The 25,145-nt window shown below is 37.5% G+C and overlaps 1 protein-coding gene across 8 annotated transcripts in view; it reads left to right on the top strand.

The window, feature by feature from the left end:
- Positions 1-25,145, top strand: part of ATP11C (ATPase phospholipid transporting 11C (ATP11C blood group)) — a 142,349-nt gene that overhangs the window by 70,072 nt on the left and 47,132 nt on the right. For 7 of the 8 annotated variants that reach the window (XM_016207233.2, XM_087829339.1, XM_087829343.1 and 4 more), the window contains exons 6-14: positions 11,113-11,241; positions 13,435-13,538; positions 15,649-15,699; positions 16,657-16,721; positions 17,041-17,122; positions 18,073-18,223; positions 18,813-19,010; positions 23,849-24,010; positions 24,657-24,808. In XM_016207233.2, the coding sequence (XP_016062719.2) occupies positions 11,113-11,241; positions 13,435-13,538; positions 15,649-15,699; positions 16,657-16,721; positions 17,041-17,122; positions 18,073-18,223; positions 18,813-19,010; positions 23,849-24,010; positions 24,657-24,808 (1,094 nt within the window). The remainder of the gene's footprint in view (positions 1-11,112; positions 11,242-13,434; positions 13,539-15,648; positions 15,700-16,656; positions 16,722-17,040; positions 17,123-18,072; positions 18,224-18,812; positions 19,011-23,848; positions 24,011-24,656; positions 24,809-25,145) is intronic. The other variant, XM_087829342.1, reaches the window with a different exon arrangement.

The raw sequence follows: 25,145 nt of genomic DNA on the forward strand, positions 1-25,145 counted from the left end.
TATGGATTTACCTATTCTATATATTTCATATAAAAGGAATTATACACTGTGTGGTCTTTTGTGTCTGGCTTCTCACTTAATGTAGTGTTCCCAAGGTTCATTTATGTTGTAGTATATGTTAGTACTTTGTTAGTTTTTACAGCTGAATAATATTTCATTTTATGGCTGTACCACAGTTTATCTGTTCATCAGTTGATGGAAATTAGTTTTTTTTCTGTCTTTTGGCTATTATGAATATTGCTGGTATGAACATTTCATGTATAAGTTTTTGTTTGAACAGCTGTTTTCAATTCTTTTGAGTATATACCTAGGAAAAGAATTGCTAGATGATACAGTAATTCTATATTTAAATTTTTCATGAAGTACAAACTGTTCTCCACAGCAGTTTTTACCATTTTATATTCTATCAGCAATGTATAAGATATCCAAAGTTATTATGATTTTTAATATCAGGCATTTAAAATTTTTATTCAAAGTAACAATTATTTATTATTACTTCACAGGATTCCTGTCAGTAAGATTTTAGACTTGTCTACATCAAATAATATTTTTGTTGCCAACAGTTTTTATTTTAATTAATAATTAACTTTACTTTTTAGAGCAATCTTAGGTTCATAGCAAAACTGAGCAGAAAGGACAGAGTTCATATATATCCCTTCCCCCTTTTTTTATAAATATGTTTTTATTGATTTCCAGAGAGAGGTAGAGAGAGAAACATCAATGATGAGAGAGAGTCATTGATCGGCTGCCTCCTGCACGCCCCCTACAGGGGATCGAGCTTGAAACCCAGGCACATGTCCTGACTGGGAATCGAACCGTGACCTCCTGATTCATGGGTTGACGCTCAACCACTGGGCCACACCAGCCGGGCTGTATACCCCCTTTCCCCATGCAGGTACAACCTTCCTTGTCACCAATATGCTCCACCAGAGTGGTACATTTGTTAAAATCAATGAACCTACATTGACACATCAACAGTGGTTGAAGAGAGACTGTCCTTTGCCTATTGCATATTCTTGGCACCCTTAGTGAAAATTATTTGACTGTACATGCAAGGGTTTATTCGGGTTTCATTGGTCTATATATCTGTCTTTATGCTAGTACCACACCATCCTTATTACTGTTCTTCATAGTATGTTTTGAAATCTGGGAGTGTGAAGCATTTAAGTTATTTTGCCCCTCCAAGATTGTTTTTGCAGGGGAGTCCCTTGAGATTTCATATGAATTTTATTCTTTTTCTGCAAAATATGCCATAGGCATTTTGATAGGAACTCCTTTGAATCTGCAGATTGCAGTGCATTAAAATGATCCTACACTATGCTCAAGTGGGATTTATTCCAGGGGTGCAAAGTTAGTACAATATCCAAAAATCAATAAATGTGATACAGCATATAAACAAATATAGGATAAAATCACATGATCATAGCAATAGATGCAGAAATATCATTTTAACAATAGTAAGTTTTTTAATCCATGAACATGAAATATCTTTCCATCTGCTTGTGTTATCTTTGACTTCTTTTAGCAGTGCTTTGTAGCTTTCAATGTACAAGTCTTTGACTACTTTGGTTAAGTTTATTCCTAAGTATTTTATCCCTTTTGCTGCTATTGTAAATGGGTTTTCTTAATATTCTTTTGGGTTTCATCATTGTTAGTGTATAAAAATGCAACTGATATTTGGGTGTTGGTTTGATATTCTCCAACTTTACTGAATATGTTTACTAATTCTAACTTTTTTTGTGGAATCCTTAGGGTTTTTTTTCCTATAATGTCATATCATCTGCAAAACTGGATAATTTTACTTCTTTTCCAATTTGTATGCCTTTTATTTCTTTTTCTTGTCTAATAAGCTTTGAGAGAAAGTCTTTCCCCATTGAGTATGATGTTAACTGTGGGTTTTTCATATGTGGCTTTTACTGTGTTGACATTTCCTTCTCTTCCTAGGTTATTGAATATGTTTGTCATGAAAAGAGTGTTGAGTTGTGCCAAATGCTTTTTCTTTATCAATTGAGATGACCATATAGCTTTTCTCCATTGTTTATGTATTATATTACATCTATTGATTTGTATATACCTCCTTGAATCCCAAGGATAAGTTCCATTTGGTATGGCATATGATCATTTTGATGTGCTGTTGAATTTGGTTTGGTAATATTTTGTTTAGGATTTTTGCTTCAATATTTATTGCGGATATTGGTCTGTAGTTGGATTTTTTAATTTTCTTTTTTGGTAATGCTATTAGGGTATCATAGAATAAGTTTGGGAGTATACTGTCTTCTTCCATTCTTTAGAAGAATTTTAGAAGGATTGGTGTTATTTTTTCTTTAAACGATTGGTAGAATTCGCCAATGAAATCATCTGATCCTGGCCTTTTCTTTTTTGGGAGGTTTTTGATGCCTGCTTTCATCTCCTCACTAGTTTTAGGTTTGTTCAGGTATTTTATTTCTTCATAATTCAGTTTTGGTGAATTGTATGTTATAGGTATTTATCCAGTTCTTTTAGGTTAGCCTATTGGAATATAATTGTTTGTAGTCTCTTATCCTTTTTATTTCATGTCATCAGTTGTAATGTCTTCTCTTTTTTAGCTATTTGAGTCTTTTTTTCTTAGTCTGGCTTAGGGTTTGTCAATTTTGTTGATCTTGCAAGATATTATTTTAAAAATAATATTTCTGTGAGAATATGGATTAAAATATGAAAGCTAATATAATTCAAATCCCCCAGAACAAGGCAAGAAAATAGGTGGAACAGAGAGAGTAGCAGGTATGTGACGGTATCATTTCAGAATGGTTTAGGACTGTCATAAATTCATAAAAATTATACTTCCTGTTTTATCAAGTGTTATCACTGCTGAATTATTTATTAAATACCTGTAATTTCTTGACTTAAGTTCTCCATATCCCCAATGATAGGTAAATTGTCTTGCATCTTATAGTAATGATGGGATGAAGGCTACAAAATAGGAGCGCTACCTGAGTTTGGCGTAGAATGTCTGTCTTTTACCCTTTCCCCCCCCCTCCATTCTCTGCATCCCAGAGGGAAAGACCCTGTGATGAACCAGAGTAGTTAGGATCTGAATTTTTCAAACCAGTTGTAGAAACTCAGCATTGCTGTTTAACATATGAACCAAGGCATCCTAAATGATTCATAACATTAAATCTGTTGCTCACAGGACATATAGTGAAATTTGCAAAACAGGTAAAAGTCTCCCACTTGTCTTTCTTTCTCCCATTTCCTCTTTCTGATTTTGCTATCACCCCCATTCCTTTAGAAATACTCCCATATTCTACCTTCACTAAAACCCTTCACTAGGCTTTATTGCCTTAAGGCTTACCTCATCCAGGTATAACCTTAATTAAATAAGTTGATGCTGTTGTGTGACATTGCTATATGATTATTTGATTGAGCCTTTTCTGTAGTATTTGTATGTGTAAAGAGATGCTTATAAACCAAACATGTCTAAATGTTTAATTGTTGAGCAGGAGAGTTACTTAGTCCGTATCCTCAATGCAATGAGAATTCTTTGAAGGGTTTCAAAGTCATGGAGTGACTTGATCTTTAAAATAAAAAAAAAAGAGATCCTCCAAAAAGAGATCCAAGATGGTGGTGGACTGAGTGGAAGCTACACTGACACTCTCCTGGGACCAATGTGGATTTACAACTGAAACAGAAAAACCATCCTGAAAACCAGCTGAAGACTAGCTGGAGAGCACCCTCATAACTAAGGAGGAAAAGTGGAGACCCCATAGAGACTGATAGGAAGTGCAGATGCGAGAGGGCTGGCTGGGCTCCCACAGGCAGCAGCTGAAGGTCCAGAGGGAGATCTCAGCTGCGGGGGGTTTCCACAGAGGACTCCAGGGCCTAAATTACAGGCTAGGCTTCCCAGCCAAGAGCACCAGAACTAAAAAGGTGCCCACATAACATCTGGCTGTGAAAAGCAGCTGGGTTTCTGTCTGCCAAGGAGGCAGCTGGAACTGCAGGCACCCTCTTAAAGAGCCAACGCACAAAGTTTCGTGTGCAGCCACTCACCTTGGGCTAGAGCAGAGGGAGGTGGAGTGGACTGGAGTTGTGTGGGGAGAGTCTGGGGTTGTGGGCTCTGGAGAGTGAGATCAGGGGACACCTTTCTGGATTCCTGTGCTGAGTCATTCCCCCAGACTGTGGAGGACATCTTTCTCAGGCGGCCAATTTTCTGCTTTTGCTTGAGGAGGGAAGCAATTCCCCCACCCTGCTGGAAAGCCTCTCTCCCTGCCCAGATGAGTTTCTACAGCCTGAGGCTTTTAAGAGACTGATAACAACCAGCAGCCCCACCTTGTGGAGCTTCTACAGCCTGAGGGTCATTAAGAGAATCAGATTAATCAGTTTGCAGGCAGAGGCAGACCTCAGAGTGCTTTGAGTCTTTGCCTGATCTGCTTAGGGACTCAGGCCTTAGAAAAGCAGGCTTTGGTGTGCATCTTGGTCCTGTCCAAATGCACCCAGCCCCAGCAGAGGAGACCTTAAGCCTAGGGTTGTTGATAGCTCCAAACAGGGTACTCGGGGGCCAGTCACAAACTGCATCTGACATTGGCCTGTACCAGAGACCCTCGAAAAAACTGAGAGTCCTAGCAGACCTACCTAATACATAGAAACAAACCCAAATAGGCAGCCAAAATGGGGAAACCAAAATCCAAGCCCCAAATGAAAGAAGAAGAGAAGTCTCCAGAAAAAGAGCTAAATTAAATGGAGATAAGCAATCTCTCAGATACAGAGTTCATAATACTGATTGTAAGGATGCTCTGCAGCATGAAAAAGATATGGAGACTATGAAAATGGACCAGTCAGAAATGAAGAGTGGCATAGCAGAAATAAAGAATACACTGGAAGGAATAAATAGCAGATTAGAGGAAGCTGAGGATCAGATCAGTGAATTAGAAGACAGGGTAGAAAAAAAATCACTCAGTCAGAGACCCAAAAACAAAAAAACAGTTAAAAAACAGGAGGACAGTCTAAGGGAGCTATGGGACAGCATGAAACGTAACAATATTCCTAATATAGGAGTGCCAGAGGAGTTCGAAAGTGAGCAGGGGTTAGAGAACCTGTTTGGTGAATTAATGGCAGAAAACTTCCGTAACCTGGTCAAGGAAAAAGTCACACAAATTCAGGAGGCACAGAGAGTCCCAAGCAAGAAGAATTCAAAGAGTGTCCCATGCCCAGACACATCCTAATTAAAATGTGTCTAGGTATGAGACAAAGAAAGAATTCAAGACAAAGGGAGAATCTTAAAGGAAGAATTCAAGACAAAGAGAGAATCTCAAAGGAAGCTAGAGAAAAGCAATCTGTTACTTACAAAGGAGTCCCCATAAGGCTTTCAGCTAACTTCTCATCAGAAACTACAGGCCAGAAGGGAATGGCATGAAGTATTCAAGGTAATGCAAAACAAGGATCTGAAACCAAGACTACTCTATCCAGCAAGATTATCAATCCAGATAGATGGTGAAATAAAGAGAACAGAAATATAGTTCAGACATATAGAACAGAACAAAGAACCCAGAAATAGACCCACGCCATTATGGTCAATTAATATTTGACAAAGGAGGCAAGAGCATAAAATTGAGTAAAGACAGTCTCTTCAGTAAATGGTGTTGGGAAAATAGGACAGGTACATGCAAAGAAAAGAAACTAGACCACCAACTTACACCATACACAAAAGTAAATACAAAATGGATAAAAGTCTTAAAATGTAAGACATGAAACCATAAAAATCCCAGAGGAAAACATAGGCAACAAAATCTCAGACATCTCTTGTAGCAATATGTTTGCTGATATATCTCCTAGGGCAAGAGAAACTAAGGAGAAAATAAACAAATGGGACTACATCAAAATAAAAAGCTTCTGTACAGCAAAAGAAACCATCAATGAAATGAAAAGGGAGCCCACTGTATGGGAGAACATATTTGCCAAAAACACATCAGATAAAGGGTTAATATCCAAGATATATAAGGAACTCATACAACTTAACAAAAGGAAGACAAACAATCCAATTAAAAAATGGGCAAAGGACCTAAATAGACACTTCTCCAAAGAGGACATACAAATGGCTAAGAGACACATGAGGAAATGCTCAACGTTGCTAATCGTCAGAGAGATGCAAATTAAAACCACAAAGAGGTATCACTTGACGCCTGTCAGAATGGCTCCATCAACAAATCAACAAACGACTCCTGCTGGCGAGGCTGTGGGGAAAGGGGACCCTAGTACACTGCTGGTGGGAATGCAGACGGGTGCAGCCACTATGGAAAACAGTATGGAGGTTCCTCAAAAAATAAAAAATGGAGCTGCCTTTTGACCCAGTAATTCCACTCTTAAGAATGTATCCTAAGAATCCTGAGACACTAATCAGAAAGAATATATGTACCCCTATGTTCATAGCAGCACAGTTTACAATAGCTAAGATCTGGAAAGAGCCCAAGTGCCCATCCGTAGATGAGTGGATAAAAAGCTGTGGGACATTTACACCATGGAATACTATGCAGCTGTAAAGAAGAAGGATCTCATACCCTTTGGGACAGTATGGAAAATAATGCTAAGTGAAATAAGCCAGGCAGAGAAAGACAAACATCACATGATCTCACTTATACATGGAATATAAAGAACTTAATAAACTGATGAAGAGAATAGATTCAATAACATGGAAGCATAGATGAGACTGACGAATGTCAGAGGGATGGAGGAGGGCGGGTGGGTGGAGGGGGAGAGAGTAACCAAAAAATGTATATGCATGTATGAACTACCCAAGGACAGGGACAATGGTGGGGAGAGGGACTGGGGAGGGGGATGGGACGGGGTGGAACGGGTCTTTGGGGAGGTAAAGGGACATCTGTAATATTTAATTTATTTTTTTTATTTTTATTTTTTTAAATATATCTTTATTGATTTCAGAGAGAGGAAAGGAGAGGGAGAGAGAGATAGAAACATCAATGATGAGAGAGTCACTGATCGAGCCCATAACCGGGGCATGTGCCCCGACCGGGAATCGAACCCCGATCGCCTGGATCCCAGGTCGACGCTCAACTGCTGAGCCACGCCCAGCCGGGCCATCTGTAATATTTTAAACAAAAATAAAATAAAATAAATAAAAATTAAAAAAAAGATGACTCTGGAGAGTGGCAAAAGTGGAATTAGGGAGACCTGTTAGATGGCTACTGCAAAACATGACGAGAGTTTATATTAGGATGATAGTAGTAGAGATAATGATAATAAAAACAGTAGTTAACATTTATATACTATATAAATATGCCAGCCACTCCTTTTTATTATATTAACTCATTTAATCCTTAATTCACAACAGTCTTATGAGGTAGGATGTGCCCTTTTTATATTATTATCTCCTCTTTATAAGTGATGAAACTGAGGCAGAGGGACATTAAGAAAGTTGTCCACAACTAGTGGACATTAGGATTTAGTGATATATTAGATGTAGGGAGTGAGACATAGAGCAAAAAAGGAATAAAGGTAGCCTTCTTGGTTTCTGCCTGAGCAACTGGATGAATTAAATAATGCTATTAACAAAATGCCCGTGCTGTTAAATAAGATGGAGAAGAACAGGGCAGATGTGAGTAAAGGGAAATTAGGAATTCCGTTTTGGCCATGTTAATATTGAGATACCTATTAGACATCCAGATGGAATTGTTGAGACCAGAGCTCAGAGATGTTTTAGATGGAAATAGAAATTTGGATTTCATCAGCATGTAGATGGCATATGAAACCATGAGATTGGATGGAATCACATACAACATAGAGAAGAGAGCCTAGAAACAGAACTTGTAGAATTCAAATATAAAAAATCACAGATATTTGTAAGGGAAAGAGTATGGATTTTGGCATTAGAAATATTGGAAGAGTTTGTTTAGATTTACTGATTATTTCCTTTGTTGTATCCAGTCTGCTGATGAGTCCATTAAAGAACATCTTTATAATATCATGTTTTTCATTTCTGACTCCCCTGTTTGTTCTATTTTTTTGTAGTTTCCATCTCTCCAAATTCTTTGCACATGTATCTTGTCTACCTTTTCCACTAAGTACTTTAAAATCTTAATCATAGCTATTTTTACATCCCTGTTTCCTAATTTCAATATTTGAACACTTCTGAGGCTGGTCCTGTTGACTCCTTTATCTCTTGATGATAGGTCATTTTTGTCTGTATTTTGTGTGTCTCATTTTTTAAAATTGAAATTTGGAGATTGTATATAAAAAAATGCTAAAGACCTAGGTAGACAGTATTCATATTCTGAACTGGGCAGGCCTCTTCTGTCAGCCCATTAGTGTTGGGCGTTGCATCAATCTAGTCAGGAGTTGGGGCTGGCTTTGGTTTTTGTTTGTAGCTATTGATATTTCAGTACATCACTGGACTTCAGATTCTTGGAGGGCTGGATTGCCATTTCCTTGTGCTTTCTGTGGGGCCTGGGGCCCCAAAGGGTTTTTCTCAGTGTTCCTGTTCCACCCTCTGCAGGTCCTACATCCCTGAGACACAGTGGATGTCTCTCTCCCTCCCCCCTCCCCCCTCCCTCCCCCTCCCTCCCGCGCTCTCCCGCTGCTCTCTTTTCTCCTCCCTCAGTGGGGGATTTCTATTTCTTGTTATTCATTGCAAGGCTCCTGTTTGGAATAGAGCGTTTTTTTTAGATAATCATGCTCTAATCTCATTATTAGGCAGGCCTTGTGTACCTTAGGGTGGAACTTTCTCAGTACTCCTACCCCACCTCACATGGCAGCTGAACTTTGCCTTTTATCAATGCTAAGTCCTTGGTATGAGTGAGTTTTCTGTCCCATCCCCAGCAGCAGATGGCTTTTGCTTCTGTATCTTCCAGCAGTAGTGACATTTCCCTGATACTATGCCAGGGAGGGTTTCTTGCCTTTCTCCTGGACACAGATGGCTTTTGCCTCAAATGAGAAAAGGGTCCACGATTCTGACACAGTCAATCATGACCTCTATGCCTGTACCAGTGAGGAAGACTCTTTTTAGGTCTCCTGCCCTCTTCCTTTCTCAGAAGCACCCAGTGGATGCCTGTAGAGAAGAACTAATGAGTGGTTATGGTCGGTTTTTTTCTGTCAGGCTTGCTGAGGTTCTGATGTCATGTTAGCTCCTACCGAGCCTTTTAGAATTGGTTTGAAATCTAGTTGTTTTCCTATGCAGGTTTATGGTAGCTGTCTCTTCATCTTGTGCTTTGTCAGTTGTGAAACAGTTGTGTCTCCTCAGAGGGACTTTTCAAACTTTGAAATTCAGTTCACTTGGTTGCCTTGCAACCTCAACTCTCCGATGAACTAAAAAAAAAAAAAAAAAAAGATTTTGTAGATTTTCTAATATTTATGTTGAGGGATAGTGCTGCTCTCTTCTGGCTTTTAACTTCCTAAGAACCAGAACTCTAGAGTGGATTGTCTAACTGGACCATGTTGTTCTTTTTCTTTAAATGTCCTTTCCCAGTTCCCCTTTGCCTTCAGGGTGAGGCCTCGACCTCTAAGCCTGTCCTGCCAGGACCTTTGAGAGCTGGCCCATATCCATCTCACCAGGCCTCAACTTGCACTCCAGATACAGGAACCTTGATAGTTAATATCTAAGCAAATCCTAAAAGTTGTAGAAGAAATTCTTTCTTTGTGGTTTATATTTTTCAGTGCCTGAGAATCAGCTTCTATGCTTTGAATATTTCCTTCTTATAACGTGCTTTAGGGTTTCATTTATTTTTCTTTTGTTTATTTAAGCATCAATTGTGGTTTTATGTAAGCAACATAAATTTATGTAATTGAGAGGATAGAGCCAACAAAATAAAATGCTATTTACAAAACAAATTAGTTCAATTATTGATGCTGTTGCTCTTGGCAACTGATGAAGATTGGCAAAGAAAAAAAAAATTGTTCCCGAATAGGTCTTAAAATTCTTATCTTTATCTGCCAAATTGCATAGCAAATAGGAGGCAGGTGTGTTATTTATTAGCTCAGCATTTCACAACTAGTGTGTCTGGGTTGGTGTACCAGATAGCGACTGTTTCATAAAGTGGGTCGCCTTCTGCTACCAGCAGCCTCCACCCTTTATCTGAGGGTGCTGTATAACAGTGTTTTTATGTGCCCCTGTGTGAAAAATGTTGGAAAGTGCTAGACTTGATGGTTTCCTATACATCTTTCCTAACAAAAGTTGGGGGTAAAGGAGTCACAGGGTATTAATAGTAATTATAAGTAATACTTATCAGATGGTCACTATATGCCAGGACTTTGCAAAACACTACCTTTGTCCTCATTCATGCTCAAACCAGTCCTACAAGGTAGTTGCAATCATCTAGGGCACTTACCCAAGGTCATATAGTCAAGTGGCAAAGCTGAGGCATAAAGTCAGGTTTAAAAGTCCTAGCTGTTAACCATTATGACTTATTACCTACATTTTTAAATTATCTGCAATAGAAATGGTTCGTGATTTCTTCTCTCATGTTTTCCTCTACTTGGAGCTTGGGGTACTTGCACTTAGGAAATTGTTTCTCATTGCTGTATTAATTGATTCTTCTAATAGCAGATGAATTGTTGGAAAATGACCTATTTGAGTTTTTTTCAAAAATAGGGAAAAATAGGTGCTGTAATTAAACTGAGGTTTTCTGAGCACTGAAGAAGGAATTGGCACCCAACAATAACAGCCATTATCACATTGAAGGCAAAACATTAAAATATGCATGATGCAGAGTGGGAGTGTGGCTGGCCAGTGTTCATGAAGTTCTCAAGTTGAGACATAGCTTGTCTTGATTCATTCATGGAATGATAATGATCATTGTCTTATCAAACATCAGTGCCAGAAATATGAGAGAGCAAAGGGGTCCCTGGGTGCTGAAGTCATTCATTGGAGATTAAAGTTCAATACTAAGGTAATCTGAAAGCATCACAAGATCTCACCTGCCTCCTATTTGCTATGCCATTTGGCAGATAAAGATAAGAATTTTAAGACCTATTCGGGAACAATTTTTCATGTGGTGTAGGATGCAGAGACACTCTCCAGGCCCCAGAGCAGGAGAGGTCTCCTTACTACTGTTTTGCCTTCAGTTTGCAATATAATGAATGCTTTGTTTGGAATTGAGAATATTTATATTTATTTTTTCTCCATTCTAGGTCGGTGATGTAGTAGAAGTACAGGCAGATGAAACCTTTCCCTGTGATCTTATTCTTCTATCGTCCTGCACTAGTGATGGAACCTGTTATGTTACTACAGCCAGCCTTGATGGGGAATCCAATTGCAAGGTAACAACGACTAAACCTTGCTTAAACATTTTAAGCTCAGGATAGTTCATCATTAAGTACTCCTTCCCACTGCCCCCTAATCTTTTATCTTATCTTATTTGTGTAAGTTCTGTATTTGAAGACAGCTTTTATGTAATTATCATTGAACTTCTAAGCAAATTCTCAACTTTTGGGAAAAGGGTGGTTTTGGGTGAGGAAAATCCATGTCCCAAGTAAAAGCCACCACATTTTTTGTGTCACTGCTTGCATTTCATATTGACATAACACACTCAATATTTTATTTAGGCTTTTTAAAATGTGAGTAATCATAGGCTGAAAGTATGTAACTATAAAAATAATTTACAAGTACTCTCACCTTACAGTTTGATCTGTTATTATTTTAAAAGTGATGAATATTTTCTTTAAAAATGTTCGTTCCTGGCATATAGAAAATGTAATCTGGAGTAATTTGATTGACTTTTAAACAGTACCTTAGGGTGTAGTTTGGCAAATGTTTGCTTTATTGCAACTAGGAAGAATTACAAATCTGTTAAAGTAACTTTGCTCAAACTAGAGGATAAATTACTTCCCTGGTACTTTTGACCAGAGTTAGTTCTGGCTGTCATCCAGAATTCTGCAGGGCATGAAGACCTATCCTCTGTATGCTGCCTTTAAGGAAGGATACTAATGTGCTCACTTCTGTGTATATCCTTCAGGGCCTTCCTCTGCTTGTTTATTCCATCTGGAGTTGAGGACCAGGGCTCAGTATGTGAAAAAGGAAAACTTAAGTGCTTTAGATGACTATATTCTGTGCTTTAGGGTATGGTGATAAACTAGTCCCATTGAATCTGTTCAAAAACAAAGTTACAGTGGTGCCTCGGTTTTTGAATGTCTTCGTTGACAAACATTTCGATTTACGAACACTGTAAACCCAGAAGTACATGCTTTGGTTTTCCAACACTCCTCGGAAGTCGAACATGCCACATTGCTTCCACTGAGGGCAAGATCCTGAGGCCCAGCCATCGGCTGTTAATCCCTCAGTTTTGAACTTTTCAGAACTCGAATGGTCTTCTGGAATGGATCACATTTGAAAACCGAGGTATCACTGTATATTTGAAGGAATGTCAAGGTAAAAATCAAGACTCTAACCTAAAGATTCCCTGATAGGAGGAAAAGTTGTTAAGTTGATCCAATCAAATCAGCTAAAAGTGCATCGGTTTTCACCCTGGCGGATGTGGCTCATTGGTCGAGGGTTGTCCCATGCACCAAAAGGTCGCTGGTTCAACTCCTGGCCCAGGTTTCGGGCTCGATCCCCAGTAGGGGTTGTGCAGGGGGCAGCCAATTGATGTTTCTCTCTCACATCAATGTTTCTCTCTCTCCCTCCCCTTTCCTCTCTCTTTCAAAAAAAAAATCAATAAAAATATATTTTAAAAAATAAGTAAAATAAAAGTACATAGGTTTTCAAAGTCAGGAGATAGTTTTAAATATAGCTCAGGCAGTTCCATATTATTCCCCAAAGACCATGCAACAGCTTTCCCTTCTATGTAAGTGGTACAGTCCTTGAATTTGTGTCAACCTTTCTTTGATGATTTATAAATGGGTTCACTGGAGCCTGCCTTGAGATCTGGGTAAATCAAGTACATAATATACACTAGTAGAATACTCTGTCTGACTCAAGCAAGATACATCATCTCCCTGCTCCTCATATGAAATGTTGCCAGTTTTAGCATTTTCAGGATCATTAATTATGCTATTTGTGTAATGGAACTATTAATGATTTTTTCTTTCTGTTCGCAAGGTGTTAGCAGTCTTATGACCAAAAGGGCTATGTTCAATTCATATGTATATATTTACATCACTATACACTATGGTGAGCAAAATAATAGGGATCAGTAGAAGTAAATGCATTACATTTTTATGGGGTTTTCAGTTAATTATATGCATGCTGCAAATGGAATTATCCCTGCTGTCAGTATCAAGAAAAGCTTTTAGTTTTTTCATTATCTTTGGAATCCCCTTGCAGTAGGGATAGCTTAGTAATTATTTGTAATAGATTTTAAGAATTTTATTTAGTTGGAAATGTGCATCGATATTTGTATTATTTAGTAAGCCAAAGCTGCTTACTAAAACATACTGTGTTTCTGGAATCAGGTGGGTGTATGATTACGAAAAGAAATACTTTTTGTTTTTGCTTTTTCTTCTGCTTTCATCTAGACACATTTTGCAGTACGTGACACCATTGCACTAGGTACAGCTGAATCCATTGACAGACTCCGAGCAGCAATTGAATGTGAACAGCCTCAACCTGACCTCTACAAGTAAATATCTTCTGGTTTCATTTTACTGCTGTCTCTTGGTTCTGCCTATCATTACCACTTAGTATTGCAAAGAAACACCCACCACTTACCACTCTTCTTTCACTTGTGCTTTTATGAGCTGTCTCTTCCTTCTGGAAGGGAAATGAACCATATATCAGCCTTGTTCACTCCAGCCCAAGATAAGGTATATGGGCCCAGGAATCTTATTTGTGATTTTTCTGTTATTTTTGTTATTTATAAACATGACCATTCATCAAATTTTAAGATAATGTTATCCTGTAAGATCGATCTACCGAACTAATTCGTTAACCAGTGTTAATTTAAAACAAAAATAAACCAATTCATGTGTCTTTCAACATCAAAGAGAGAAGACGATATGGAGCCACCCATTTAGTAGGCACTCTATCTTTCTATGTGATGATTTTGAATAGGCTGTTTTTTGTCTGCAGTAAACAGATTAGTGGAAGAAGTAGTGAAATGGTGTAATGTCCTCTATTTTACTATGCTTAGGCTTTCTGGAGTAGATTTGCTGATTAACAGTCATTGTGGGTTGTCAGAAATTTGGAATTTGATTTTTAAGATTGGTTCAGTTTGGCTGATTAGAGCATGGTGTCAATGAGGGTAGAGTAACAGGTTTTATCCCCAAGTGGGCCAATTAATTTTATTCTGTTACACCATTACAGGTGGCATCCATTACCTATTCCAGCTGTCTTGTTAATGACTGCTATTGGTCATAATGGGTCATATGGTTGGGTGTGGCTTAAACCCATGCCCAGTAGTGGAAAAACAAAGTAGCCATCCTACTATAAGAACAGTGCCCCCTCCCTCCTTCCCACCATTCCTTCTTTCCTCTTTTCCTTCTTCTGTATTCACCTTCATATTAGAAACTAGAACCATAAATCAAAACAGCTGTTCCCTGCCTTAGTTCACAGTTTGCAAAGGAGATAAAACAGTAAAGCTAGGCTTACAGTACCGTGAGATAATAGAGGTGAATGAAAGGCCCATGGAATCACAGAAAAGGGGGTGACTGATTCTGCCTGAGTTAGAGAATAATATACATCCTTGCATATTTATAGGGCAACTCCTGAATTTTTTAGTTTCCTTAAATATGAAGGAGAATTTTAGATCAGGGAAGGTTATTCCTAATTCTCTAGACTAGCTTGAGTGCCCTTGATATGTGACTTCAGAATACCTTGTACTTTCACTACCCTAGGGGTAATCACTCATATTGTACTTGCCTGTTTGTCTCAGGGTAAGTAATATCTTTTTTACTTATTAGTGTATCTCTAGCACCCAGCACAGTACTTGCACAATTTATATATGATGAATGAATCAGCAGAAATTCATATTTTAGAATACAGTAATAATAAGTTCCATTTTTCTGGAAAAAAATGCAAGTTATAAAATATTCACAGCATTCTTGTTAAGGAGGGGTTAAGCCTTTTTACCCCATTTTTTCAGAAGTGCAGATTACCTTGTGCCTAGCCATGTTAAGTGATTGGATCAAGCTCAGTAATGAAATCAGCTTCAAGACAGTTTGGAAATTTCCAAGATGGTGATCAAGTGTTCACTGCCTAAAACTAATGGCTTGGTTCTTAAAGGGTTATCCAGGCCAGCAGTGTCAGCATCACCCGAGAACTAGTTGGAAATGCAAATTCTCACCTGAATCATAAACTTGGGGATGGGGCCTAGAAATCTGTAGTTTAATAAGCCCTCCAGTGATTCTGATGCATGCTCAAGTGAAAGAACTACTGAGCTAAATAATGGTTCTGAAAGTTGTGTTAGCACCAGAAACCTTTCTTTACATGAATCTTTAACAGAAGCCAATTATTTATATAAAGTATAAATAAGACAGGTGTAATGTGTATGCACAATGCCAAGAAGGTCTTGAATATCAATTTAGTATATTTACATTGTTATAATAATATTTTAAGAATTACATTAAAATGTTACTGCTATTTCATATTTTTTTTTCAGAAATATAATAGACATTCATAGATCAAAGTCTTATCTCTTTTGTATTATTTGTATTTTGAACCATTTCTGTAATAGTGGTATATAGATTTTACCTATATGTAGAAAACTCATTGCTATTATGTTCTTTTTGCAGGTTTGTTGGGCGAATCAGTATCTACAGTAATAGTCTTGAGGCTGTTGCAAGGTTAGTTTGCTATTCCTTTCATCTGTCTTTTGAGGGGAGGTATTTCTGTTGTAAGTCCTTAAAATAGCTAAATACCTTTTTTTATAGAGAGAGAGGTGTGAAAGTGAATAAATCTGGAGTAACAAGCCATCTCCTACTGATGGATCTTAAATAACCAACCTTATAATTGTTAGGGGCTCTGAGTTGTGTGTGTCCTGGGAGGCCGGTGGTATTGGGAGTGATGCTGAAGGTTTCCAGAATTGCAGAGCTCCAGACACTTTGATATTCCCAAATATCTCCTAGACACTGTTTATTTTCCTAGGCTGTTCAGTGGTGCACAGTACTGGCAGTATACCTGGAGAACAGTGATTTAAGGGAGAGTGAGGGTATAGGCAGTGGACAAAATGCGGGGAGAATTACCTGGACTTAAATAAAATGAAAGGCTAATCATTTATAATGAAACATATGTAAAAAGGGATGTATTTTTTCCCTCTTCTATCATTTAGTACCTCAATTTTTCCTCTTGGCCTTCATACTATACTCAAAAGGAAGTAAAAGAAACACCTGGTTGCTCAGTTCCCCCCAAAGTTGGGTTAACGCTCCTCTCCATAAATATGTCACTGTGCCTTTTTACCACCTTTGCTTTCCCAGTCTTTTATCTGTCAACTTCTCTTTTTGTGTCTCGCTTTCTGCTGCTTTGTCCTGTTCTTATCTTGCTGTCTATGACTCATAATCCTTTTACCTCTGTGCGTATCCCTTTGCCTCTGTGTTGCTGGCTACTCCTGTACTGTGCTTTTATCTGTGCTGTACCCTCAAGTAACTTCCAAGGGAAGGGTTTTTCAGTTTGTCCTGGGGAGTAAGCATGTGATATAAGTAGACAGATTCATTCTCAACCCAGGACATAGGTGTGTGGGCAAAATGTTGATGGTTCTATTTATTTGGCTGTTTGGATAAGCTGTGTTCATTTTTTTTATTTAGGTCTTTGGGACCCGAAAATCTCTTGTTGAAAGGAGCTACACTAAAAAATACCAAGAAGATATATGGTGAACAATTTTTAAGATACACTTATCAGAAATATGCATTATAAAGCCTGTGTATAAATAGTACATGTTAAAAATTGAACACAGACAACTGCCATTAAATTTAAGCCTATTTTTAGGTGTTGGGAATTTGTAAGATGGTAAACTAACTTGAAATATGATAAATTATGTAGAATTAAAATGATACTATAAATGATATATTAACTGGTGAATAGAAGAGAGTTTAAAATTCCTACTTTTAAAGGATGCAAAAAATTGATAGATCCAGCTGGTTGGGGAGCTTGTTTTGACTTAATTTTCATTTTATTCTGTTATTCCTTAGGAGTTGCTGTTTACACTGGAATGGAAACCAAAATGGCTTTGAACTACCAAGGGAAATCTCAGAAACGTTCTGCTGTTGAAAAGTTAGTATGCACCACAATTTCTTTAGTTGTTATTGAATTGAAGTAGTTACTTCTCAGTAATTCCAGTAAGAACCATAATGAAAAAACAACATCAATTATAATAGCAGCTACCATTTTGAGTACTTTTTATGTTCCAGAAACTGTGCTCAATGATTTGTGTTTCTGATTTGATTTAACCCTCTGAGCAGCTTTGTGGAATAATTCCTGTTAGCGTGTTCTCTTTACAGATGAAGAAATCATCAAAGAGATAAGTGACTTTCCTAAGCTCACATCGCTATTCAGAGGCAGAGTTTAGTTGAAATATAAATTTATTTCCTTTGCTTCTGGATAATGGTTTGGCGTTGTATAGTTGCTATATGTAAGGAGGATCTACAACATAGATAATAGTCTCCAGGCAAATGTTGAATTGGTACCTGGTAGACCCTCAAGCCAGTTGCCATTGGCATGGACCTAGCTATTGTCAGCATGGATATCCGGTACATCAGTGACAGCCTCTTCATAGGTCTACTTTCAGACTAAAAGAATCCACGCTAAGCTTGAGGATTGTACATTTGCTTTTCCACCCTCTACTCCAGATCTTTAGGATTCAGGGAAACAGAGACAACCTACTCCTTCTATAAGGGTTGAGTAGGTAATGGGTGTGTGTGTGTGTGTGTGTCCGTCCCCTGTCACTTTATACGATCCTTACTAAAGGTGCATTAAGCTAGTCAGCCATTGCACTTTGGGTAGCATTGGTGACCAACAAACAGGTCAGGACTGGCTTTTCCATTTTACCACTTGAGAGTAATGCTTCAGCGTGATAACCGAGGTTCTTGCATACATACAGGCTTGTGCTGTGGTTACACATCATATGCAGGAGAAGCTTTAGAAAACTGAATGGTTTAAGTTATATCTGGTTGATATCTTAAGTAATTAGATGGTTTTTCAGTCCATAATATCTTATTTTTCAGGTCCATTAATCTCTTCTTGATTGTGTATTTATCTATCTTGCTGACCAAAGCTGCAGTATGCACTATTCTAAAGTATGTTTGGCAAAATACCCCATATAATGATGAACCTTGGTATAACCAAAAGACCCAGAAAGAGCGGGATACTTTTAAGGTAATTTGTTTTATGCTAAACATTTTAACTAGCACTTTGTTACCATGCCATCCTTTATTGAAATGCTGCTTAGATTAATGATCCTTTTGTTGGTTTCTGGGTTCTCTCTTGGTTGTATGGTAGCCCTAAGCCATTAAAATAGTTAAGTTTTAGAGTTTTATTTTGTTTTAATTTAGGCTTCTACGCTTGTTTTTAGCTCTTAAGAGTTTTAAACAATTGGGGCAATAAGCTGGCACGTTAATATAGTATGAGCTTGTGATATATCATGCAAGTAGCGTAATGAATGCCTACATATAAACTTTGCTCCTACATTCCTAGCTTGGTGTGGGAGGAGCAGACAGTGTAAGGAAGTGAAAAAGTATGGAGTCAAAAGGTACATTCACTGAAGAATAATGACAAAATTGAGGGTGTTTTCACATACTGTGATAATTCTGACCAATGATATAGTGTCTTTGGGAAGTTTTTTTATGGTAGCAAGAGCAGTGCTTTCAGCATTGAAATAAAAAGATAGAAAGTTAACTAGTTCCTTATATTACATTTGTTTAATGGAACTGTACATCTAATTAGCATGAACTTTTTTTTGTTTTAGGTTTTGAAAATGTTCACCGACTTCCTATCATTTATGGTTCTGTTCAACTTTATTATTCCTGTCTCCATGTATGTCACAGTAGAAATGCAGAAATTCTTGGGCTCCTTCTTCATTTCATGGGATAAGGATTTTTATGATGAAGAAATTGATGAAGGAGCCCTGGTTAACACATCAGACCTTAATGAAGAACTTGGTCAGGTTAGAACTTATTTTTCCTTAAAATAAGTTAACATAGTTAAAATATCTTTTCCTGTAGTCTGGATTACCAGTTATGGGACCATACCATGTTTGGGAATGTGATTTAAAGAAAAAAAAAATTTTAAACAGACATACAATGAAGGCAAGCAGTGTTGTCACAGCTATAGCATCAGTTATTTTGCTGGCATTTTTGAGAAAGATCCCAATATGTATTGAATTTCAATGTTACAGAAATTTTCTTTAAAACTTGGTGATGTTAGATTATGAGTTATTGCTTTGGAACAGGAAACATGTAGTCCTCATCACCAACTATAACTATTTGGGGATAGAATACAGGGTACTAAATAAAGCTATTTTATAAATGCATTTTGTTCCATAAACTAGAATGACCAGAGCTGTCCTATTGACATTTTCTTAGTACATTTCTGGTCAGATGGAATATAGACCTAGAAAGCAGTTGTTTATTCCAGTTCAAAAATTTAAATGAACGGAAAATGTGAAGGCGTGCACTTCTCAAAGTGCTTTTTGTTTCATATACTAGTGTAGCCCAGGCTATGACCTTGTTTCTAAATCAGGTGCATTTGTTTTCCAATGTAATGCAGTCTAGCTGTAATTCAAGTGATCACTCCTAGGTGCTTTTCTTACCAGTATTGAGAGAGTTTTTCCCTTTGCCTGAATTTACTGTGTGTCATATAATGATCTTCACAAGCTGAGGAAAATTTTTGGCTACATTTAATTCTCATGATATTTAGAATGGCAGGGATGTGGAAATGTTACTTCTGTGACTGTGAGATGCAAATTCAGTTAATGGAACTGTGGGCTGGAACAAAGCCTCAGACTTGTTTTAAATGGTGCCATTTTGCATCTACACATCAAAACTCTCTTCCTGAATTTAGATCCCTTCCACCACCACTCTGTTTCTGTCATTTACACGGCCTTTACCTAAACCAAAGTACCCTCGACAACTACAGTCACAAGGGTGAAAGAACTCTCCAGATATAATTTTGTTGAAACTTGACCTCAGGACTCCAGGATCCCAAACCATGGAATCTGCATCCCACAGTGATACTGAGTCACTAAGAATACAACAAGGAATGAATGAATGAATGAATGAATGAATGAATGAATGAATGAATACTTTCCCCTTAGATATTCCCAGAAGATTTTTTTGTAAGTGACTTCAGCTGCGATAGCTGACCTTAGCCTTTTTAAACCAGAGGTTTTCATCCAGGGACAGAGCTATATGAGTAGAACTATTCTAGTCCCTATAAAAGTCATAAATTTGTAGCATTTTTGCATGAAAAACAAAAATTAAGTTAAAAAACCCACCTCTGGTGAACTTTTCCCTGACAGCTGATTTAGTTGAGGAGATTTAGTGCCTAGCTGTATAAATTAACCTACCCAAAGATGAACTTGGCTAGCTAGCCCCAGGCTACTGCAAATAAAACAGCCAGTCTTCCACATGTGATACCTAATGCCCACCAGAGACAGGCAGGATATCCAGGCCAGGTTCCACTAGAAGAGACTCTTATCTCTCAGATCTCCACCTCCGCAGATTCCATGTTTCCTACGGGAATGTAATCCCTATCATTTAGACTGTATTCACACTGCAGAAAGTAAAGTGGAGCTTTGGGGAATGATCTGGTAAATTTGATTAGTGAAAAGAAACTGTAGTCTTCATTTCATCCAGCACTTCTTTCTCCAACCAAAACCTGCTTTTCTGGGTATGATTATCATTTAGTTAATATAGCCAGACCACCACCTCAATTTATACAGTGAAAAAAACAATTTGCCATCATTAGCAGATAATATATGTCAAAGCAACCCGAATGAAAATGCAAAGGAGTCTTGAAATAGTTTCTTAGGTCATTTAGCTTTCAATGGAATGGGACACACAAAATGAAATATAATCAATTTCCTCTCTAATGAATCATAGTTTAAGATGTATAGGGCTTTTTTTAAAAAATATATATATCTTTATTGATTTCAGAGAGAGGAAAGGAGAGGGAGAGAGAGAGATAGAAACATCAATGATGGGAGAGTCATTGATTGAGCCCACAACCCGGGCATGTGCCCTGACTAGGAATCGAACCCTGATCTCCTGGATCCTAGGTAGACGCTCAACCACTGAGCCACTCCCGGCTGAGCTGTAGGGCTTTTTATGTTGCTGAAAACAGTGTCAGTTCTCATCAGTGTCATTGCAAACACTTCCTTAACTCTTTTAAAGTGACCTACGTTGGTATTTTTAAAAATAGAAAGATATATTTACAACAGTGTGTGACTTGAGAAACAAAAAGAAGTAGACTACTCGGTTCAGTTGGAAAAGGATTGGTCTTTTTTTATGATCAGACATCAGTCTTTTAGACAACCAAATGGTTTCAGCCAATCTTGGGAAAAAACCTGTGGGGATAGCCTCCTTTGTATCTATTCCTAGTCTTGCAGCTATGCCTAATGTTGTGTCTGAGTATATACTCTGATTCCAACAATTCAGTCCAGTGCTATGTATTGAGCTTCTGTGTGTGTAGGATATATTCTTGGTACTGAGGTTACTATTATAAAGTAAACAAGAAACCTTCAAATTTTTCACAATTTAGTTGGGAAAACACATCATACCTAACTATAGCAATGTGATCATAATAATTCAGAAAAATTAGGGAATGTGGGATGAAGGAAAGAGTTCAGTACTGTGTAATGTTGCTCAAGTCAACAGCAGTGACAATCAACACCTCTGTAACATCATAGTTTATAAACATATTTATTGTTGAGCTTTATTTTGTATTCTTTATAGCCTTGTGCAGCAGGTTTAGATATTTAAGGTTAATACTTAAAGTTCAGAGAGATGAAGAGATTTTTCCCAAGATAACAGAGTTAGTAGATGCTGGAGCCAAGACTCCATTCCAAGTGTTCCATTAGGTTGAATTGTATGAACATTGTTGACCAATTTTGAACTATGAAAGGCAATTTCTTGTGTTCAACCTTTAGTTCAGGGTTTTTTCTACCTTAGAACACCTATCTCATTTTAGGCTTTCTATCCATAAAGGATGGGTTTGAGCGTATTGATAGAGAGGGTTCTTTTTAGCTGGTTTAAACCCACCACTAAAGAGGAAGAGGCTGTTGAGAGTCAGAGGCAAGCAGCAGGCTCTCACTCTTTAGCCCTCTCTCTCTCCCTTAAATATGAGAATACATACTTTTCAATAATAGCCAATCCTCTCCTCCCTCTTTCCTGAGTATAGGGTATGTATTAGAGCAGTGATTCTCAAAGGAGGATCCAGGAACCAGCAGCAGTAACACCACCTGATAAATTACTAGAAATTCACATTAACTGCCTCTGCCCCAGAGCTACTGAATTAGAAACTGAGGGGATAGAGCCCATCAATGTGAGTTTCAACAAGCCCTCCACATAAGTGCAAAGCACACTACAGTTTGATAATTACTATATTAGGGTATAGTTTGTTGGCCTTTACCTGTGAAAATAATTGCACAGAGAGCCATACTGCAGAACCTATTATATATTGGCAAACAATTGCACTTTATATTTTTAAAATTACCACCTTTGACCCTCATAAAAGATTTCTTAATGGGTTAAGTCCCACCATAGTATAGGAGGTGCTACAACCCAGGACAACCTTTAGGGGAAATTGAAGGTTAATAATTTTGATCAGAAAAAAAAAGCCCCAAAGACTTCGATTTAACTAGGAAAAAAACCTAACAACACAGGAATCATACCACTTGGATTAATTTAAAGAGGGAATTCAAACTTGGCCGGCTAAGAGGAAGAAAAGGAAGATTGGAATGCTGTATTGGTACCGTGCTGCTACCGTGAAAAGCTTTGAAAAATAATTAGAAAGCAACTATTGCTGAAGTTCATCTTTCTCCCTTACACAATAGAAACCTTAATCTTGTGCTTATGCTTGTTCCTGTCAGCCCATAATTTTAACTATTTAAGCATAAATTGCCAAAAGGAGATAAAATTGTGTGTTTCCAAAAGCCAGATGTTATAAATAGAAGAGAGATAAAAACTGAGATAAAGTGGAAATGCTCAAAATGACTTACTTTACATGGAAAATTTACTTCATAGTTTTTTCCCCCCCATTATTTATGAAAGTATGCTTATATTGTACTTGAACCTATCATAAAATTCAGTGCTTTTTTTGTTTGTTTGGAAACTTTTTTGAGGAGTATCTGAAAATCTACATAGTATGTGGAAAGAAATTTCAATTCTGTTTTTGATCATTATTGACTTAATGTGTCTCTTAAGTAACTTAACTTTATTATTTCCCCTGTCCCAACTGTATTCTGTAACTCTTATGCACATTATGTGAAACAATGCATTTTACTTCAATCCAATGTATTTATAGAATATTTTACTTTTTAAGGAAAAGTTTTATTATATCCCAGTTAGTTTAGGTTCCTATCAAGTGTATGTATATATTTGTGTGTGCATGTGTGCACGCATATGCGGGCATAAAATAAGTGTCAGTGTATTCTTGTTTCTGACTTGGAAAATTGGTTTTCTTATGTAACTTCTTTACATCAAAATGGGTAGGTGTTAAATTGAAGGGTTTTTACTTTGATAAAATAGTCACATTCTTCCTTCCTATTAATCTTCTGTGTTTGAATAGGTCTGCTTTAGACATGTGATACTGTTTCAGTGTCTTAAAAATACTCGTTCATTTCTCATTCATTTGATAATATTGCTTCTGTAGTTACCTGACATTTGACAAGAAGTCTTAGAAAAGATATTTTCTATGGATACAAAAATTGCTCTGCCTTATACCCAACTAAAAATTAATCACACTGAACAAAGTTAAAATGTACTTTTGTGTCCTTGTTTTTAGGTGGACTATGTATTTACAGATAAAACTGGAACACTCACTGAAAACAGCATGGAATTCATTGAATGCTGCATAGATGGGCACAAGTATAAAGGTGTAATTCAGGAAACTGATGGATTCTCTCAAACTGATGGACCCTTAACATATTTTGATAAAGCAGATAAGGTGGCATTTTCTGCATTACCATTTCCTTGAGAAATCAGTCTGTGTATGCATGTGTTACCCCTGCATAGTGGAAATGAGGAATTTTAGCCTATGACAGACTTTTGAATAACCATTTGTTTCTTCTCTCATTTCACCTTTCTTGTTTTACTAACACCGCTGGAATTTTTTAAACAAGTAGAATTATGGGAAATGGCATTTGGGTAAAACTTTCACTTCCCTGTCTGTGCGATTGTCTTTAAAATATGAGCTGTTCCAAGAATGATACCTATTCAAATCATTCAAGTCCCAGGAGTGTCTAGGCACTAAATGAACCAGAGTCTCCCTGCCCCTGAGGTATTGCCAGATTGTGAATTAGATACAGAATGAACTCTTTTCGACCACGAAGATGTCACTGCTTTGGTATTAGGTGGCACTACACTAACCCAAATGTGTTAACGCAGCCCCTACTCCGTATGTTAGCTGGGAACCAGGAATGCTGTTAGGCACTAGGAGGATATATAGCCCAATTGAGTATTAAGAATTTATAAATTTCTGCTAACTCAGTTTGCTAGAGGTTATAACTTTCACAGTATCTTTTCTCTGTTCACAGACTAGTTACCAAGTGATCAAAGTGAAAATAATGGTCGGTTTTTTTTCCTGTTAACAGAGTCGAGAAGAGCTCTTTCTGCGTGCCTTGTGTTTATGCCATACTGTAGAAATTAAAACAAATGATGCTGTTGATGGAGCTACAGAATCAGCTGAATTAACGTATGTGGCCTCTTCACCAGATGAAATAGCTCTGGTGAAAGGAGCTAAAAAGTAAGCACTTACATTATTCTAGGTCAATAAGTTCTAGAGATCTTTACAGTGCCGTACCTATAGTTGACAATACAGTGTTTTAGCTGTACAGTACCATACCTATAGTTAACAATATAGTATTTTAGCACTTCAGAATTTGTTCAGAGGGTAGATCTCACATTAAGTGTTCTTAGCACAAACAACAACAACAAAAGACACAAGGAAACTTTGAGAGGTGTTGGATATGTCTCTTATCTAGATTGTGGTGATAGTATCACGGGTGTTTGCATGTGTCCAAATTTATCAAATTGCATACATTAAATATGGAGTTGTTTGTATATCAGTTATATCTCAATAA

Source organism: Miniopterus natalensis, chromosome X (assembly GCF_054644295.1).
Source record: "Miniopterus natalensis isolate mMinNat1 chromosome X, mMinNat1.hap1, whole genome shotgun sequence".
Lineage (NCBI taxonomy): Eukaryota > Metazoa > Chordata > Mammalia > Chiroptera > Miniopteridae > Miniopterus > Miniopterus natalensis.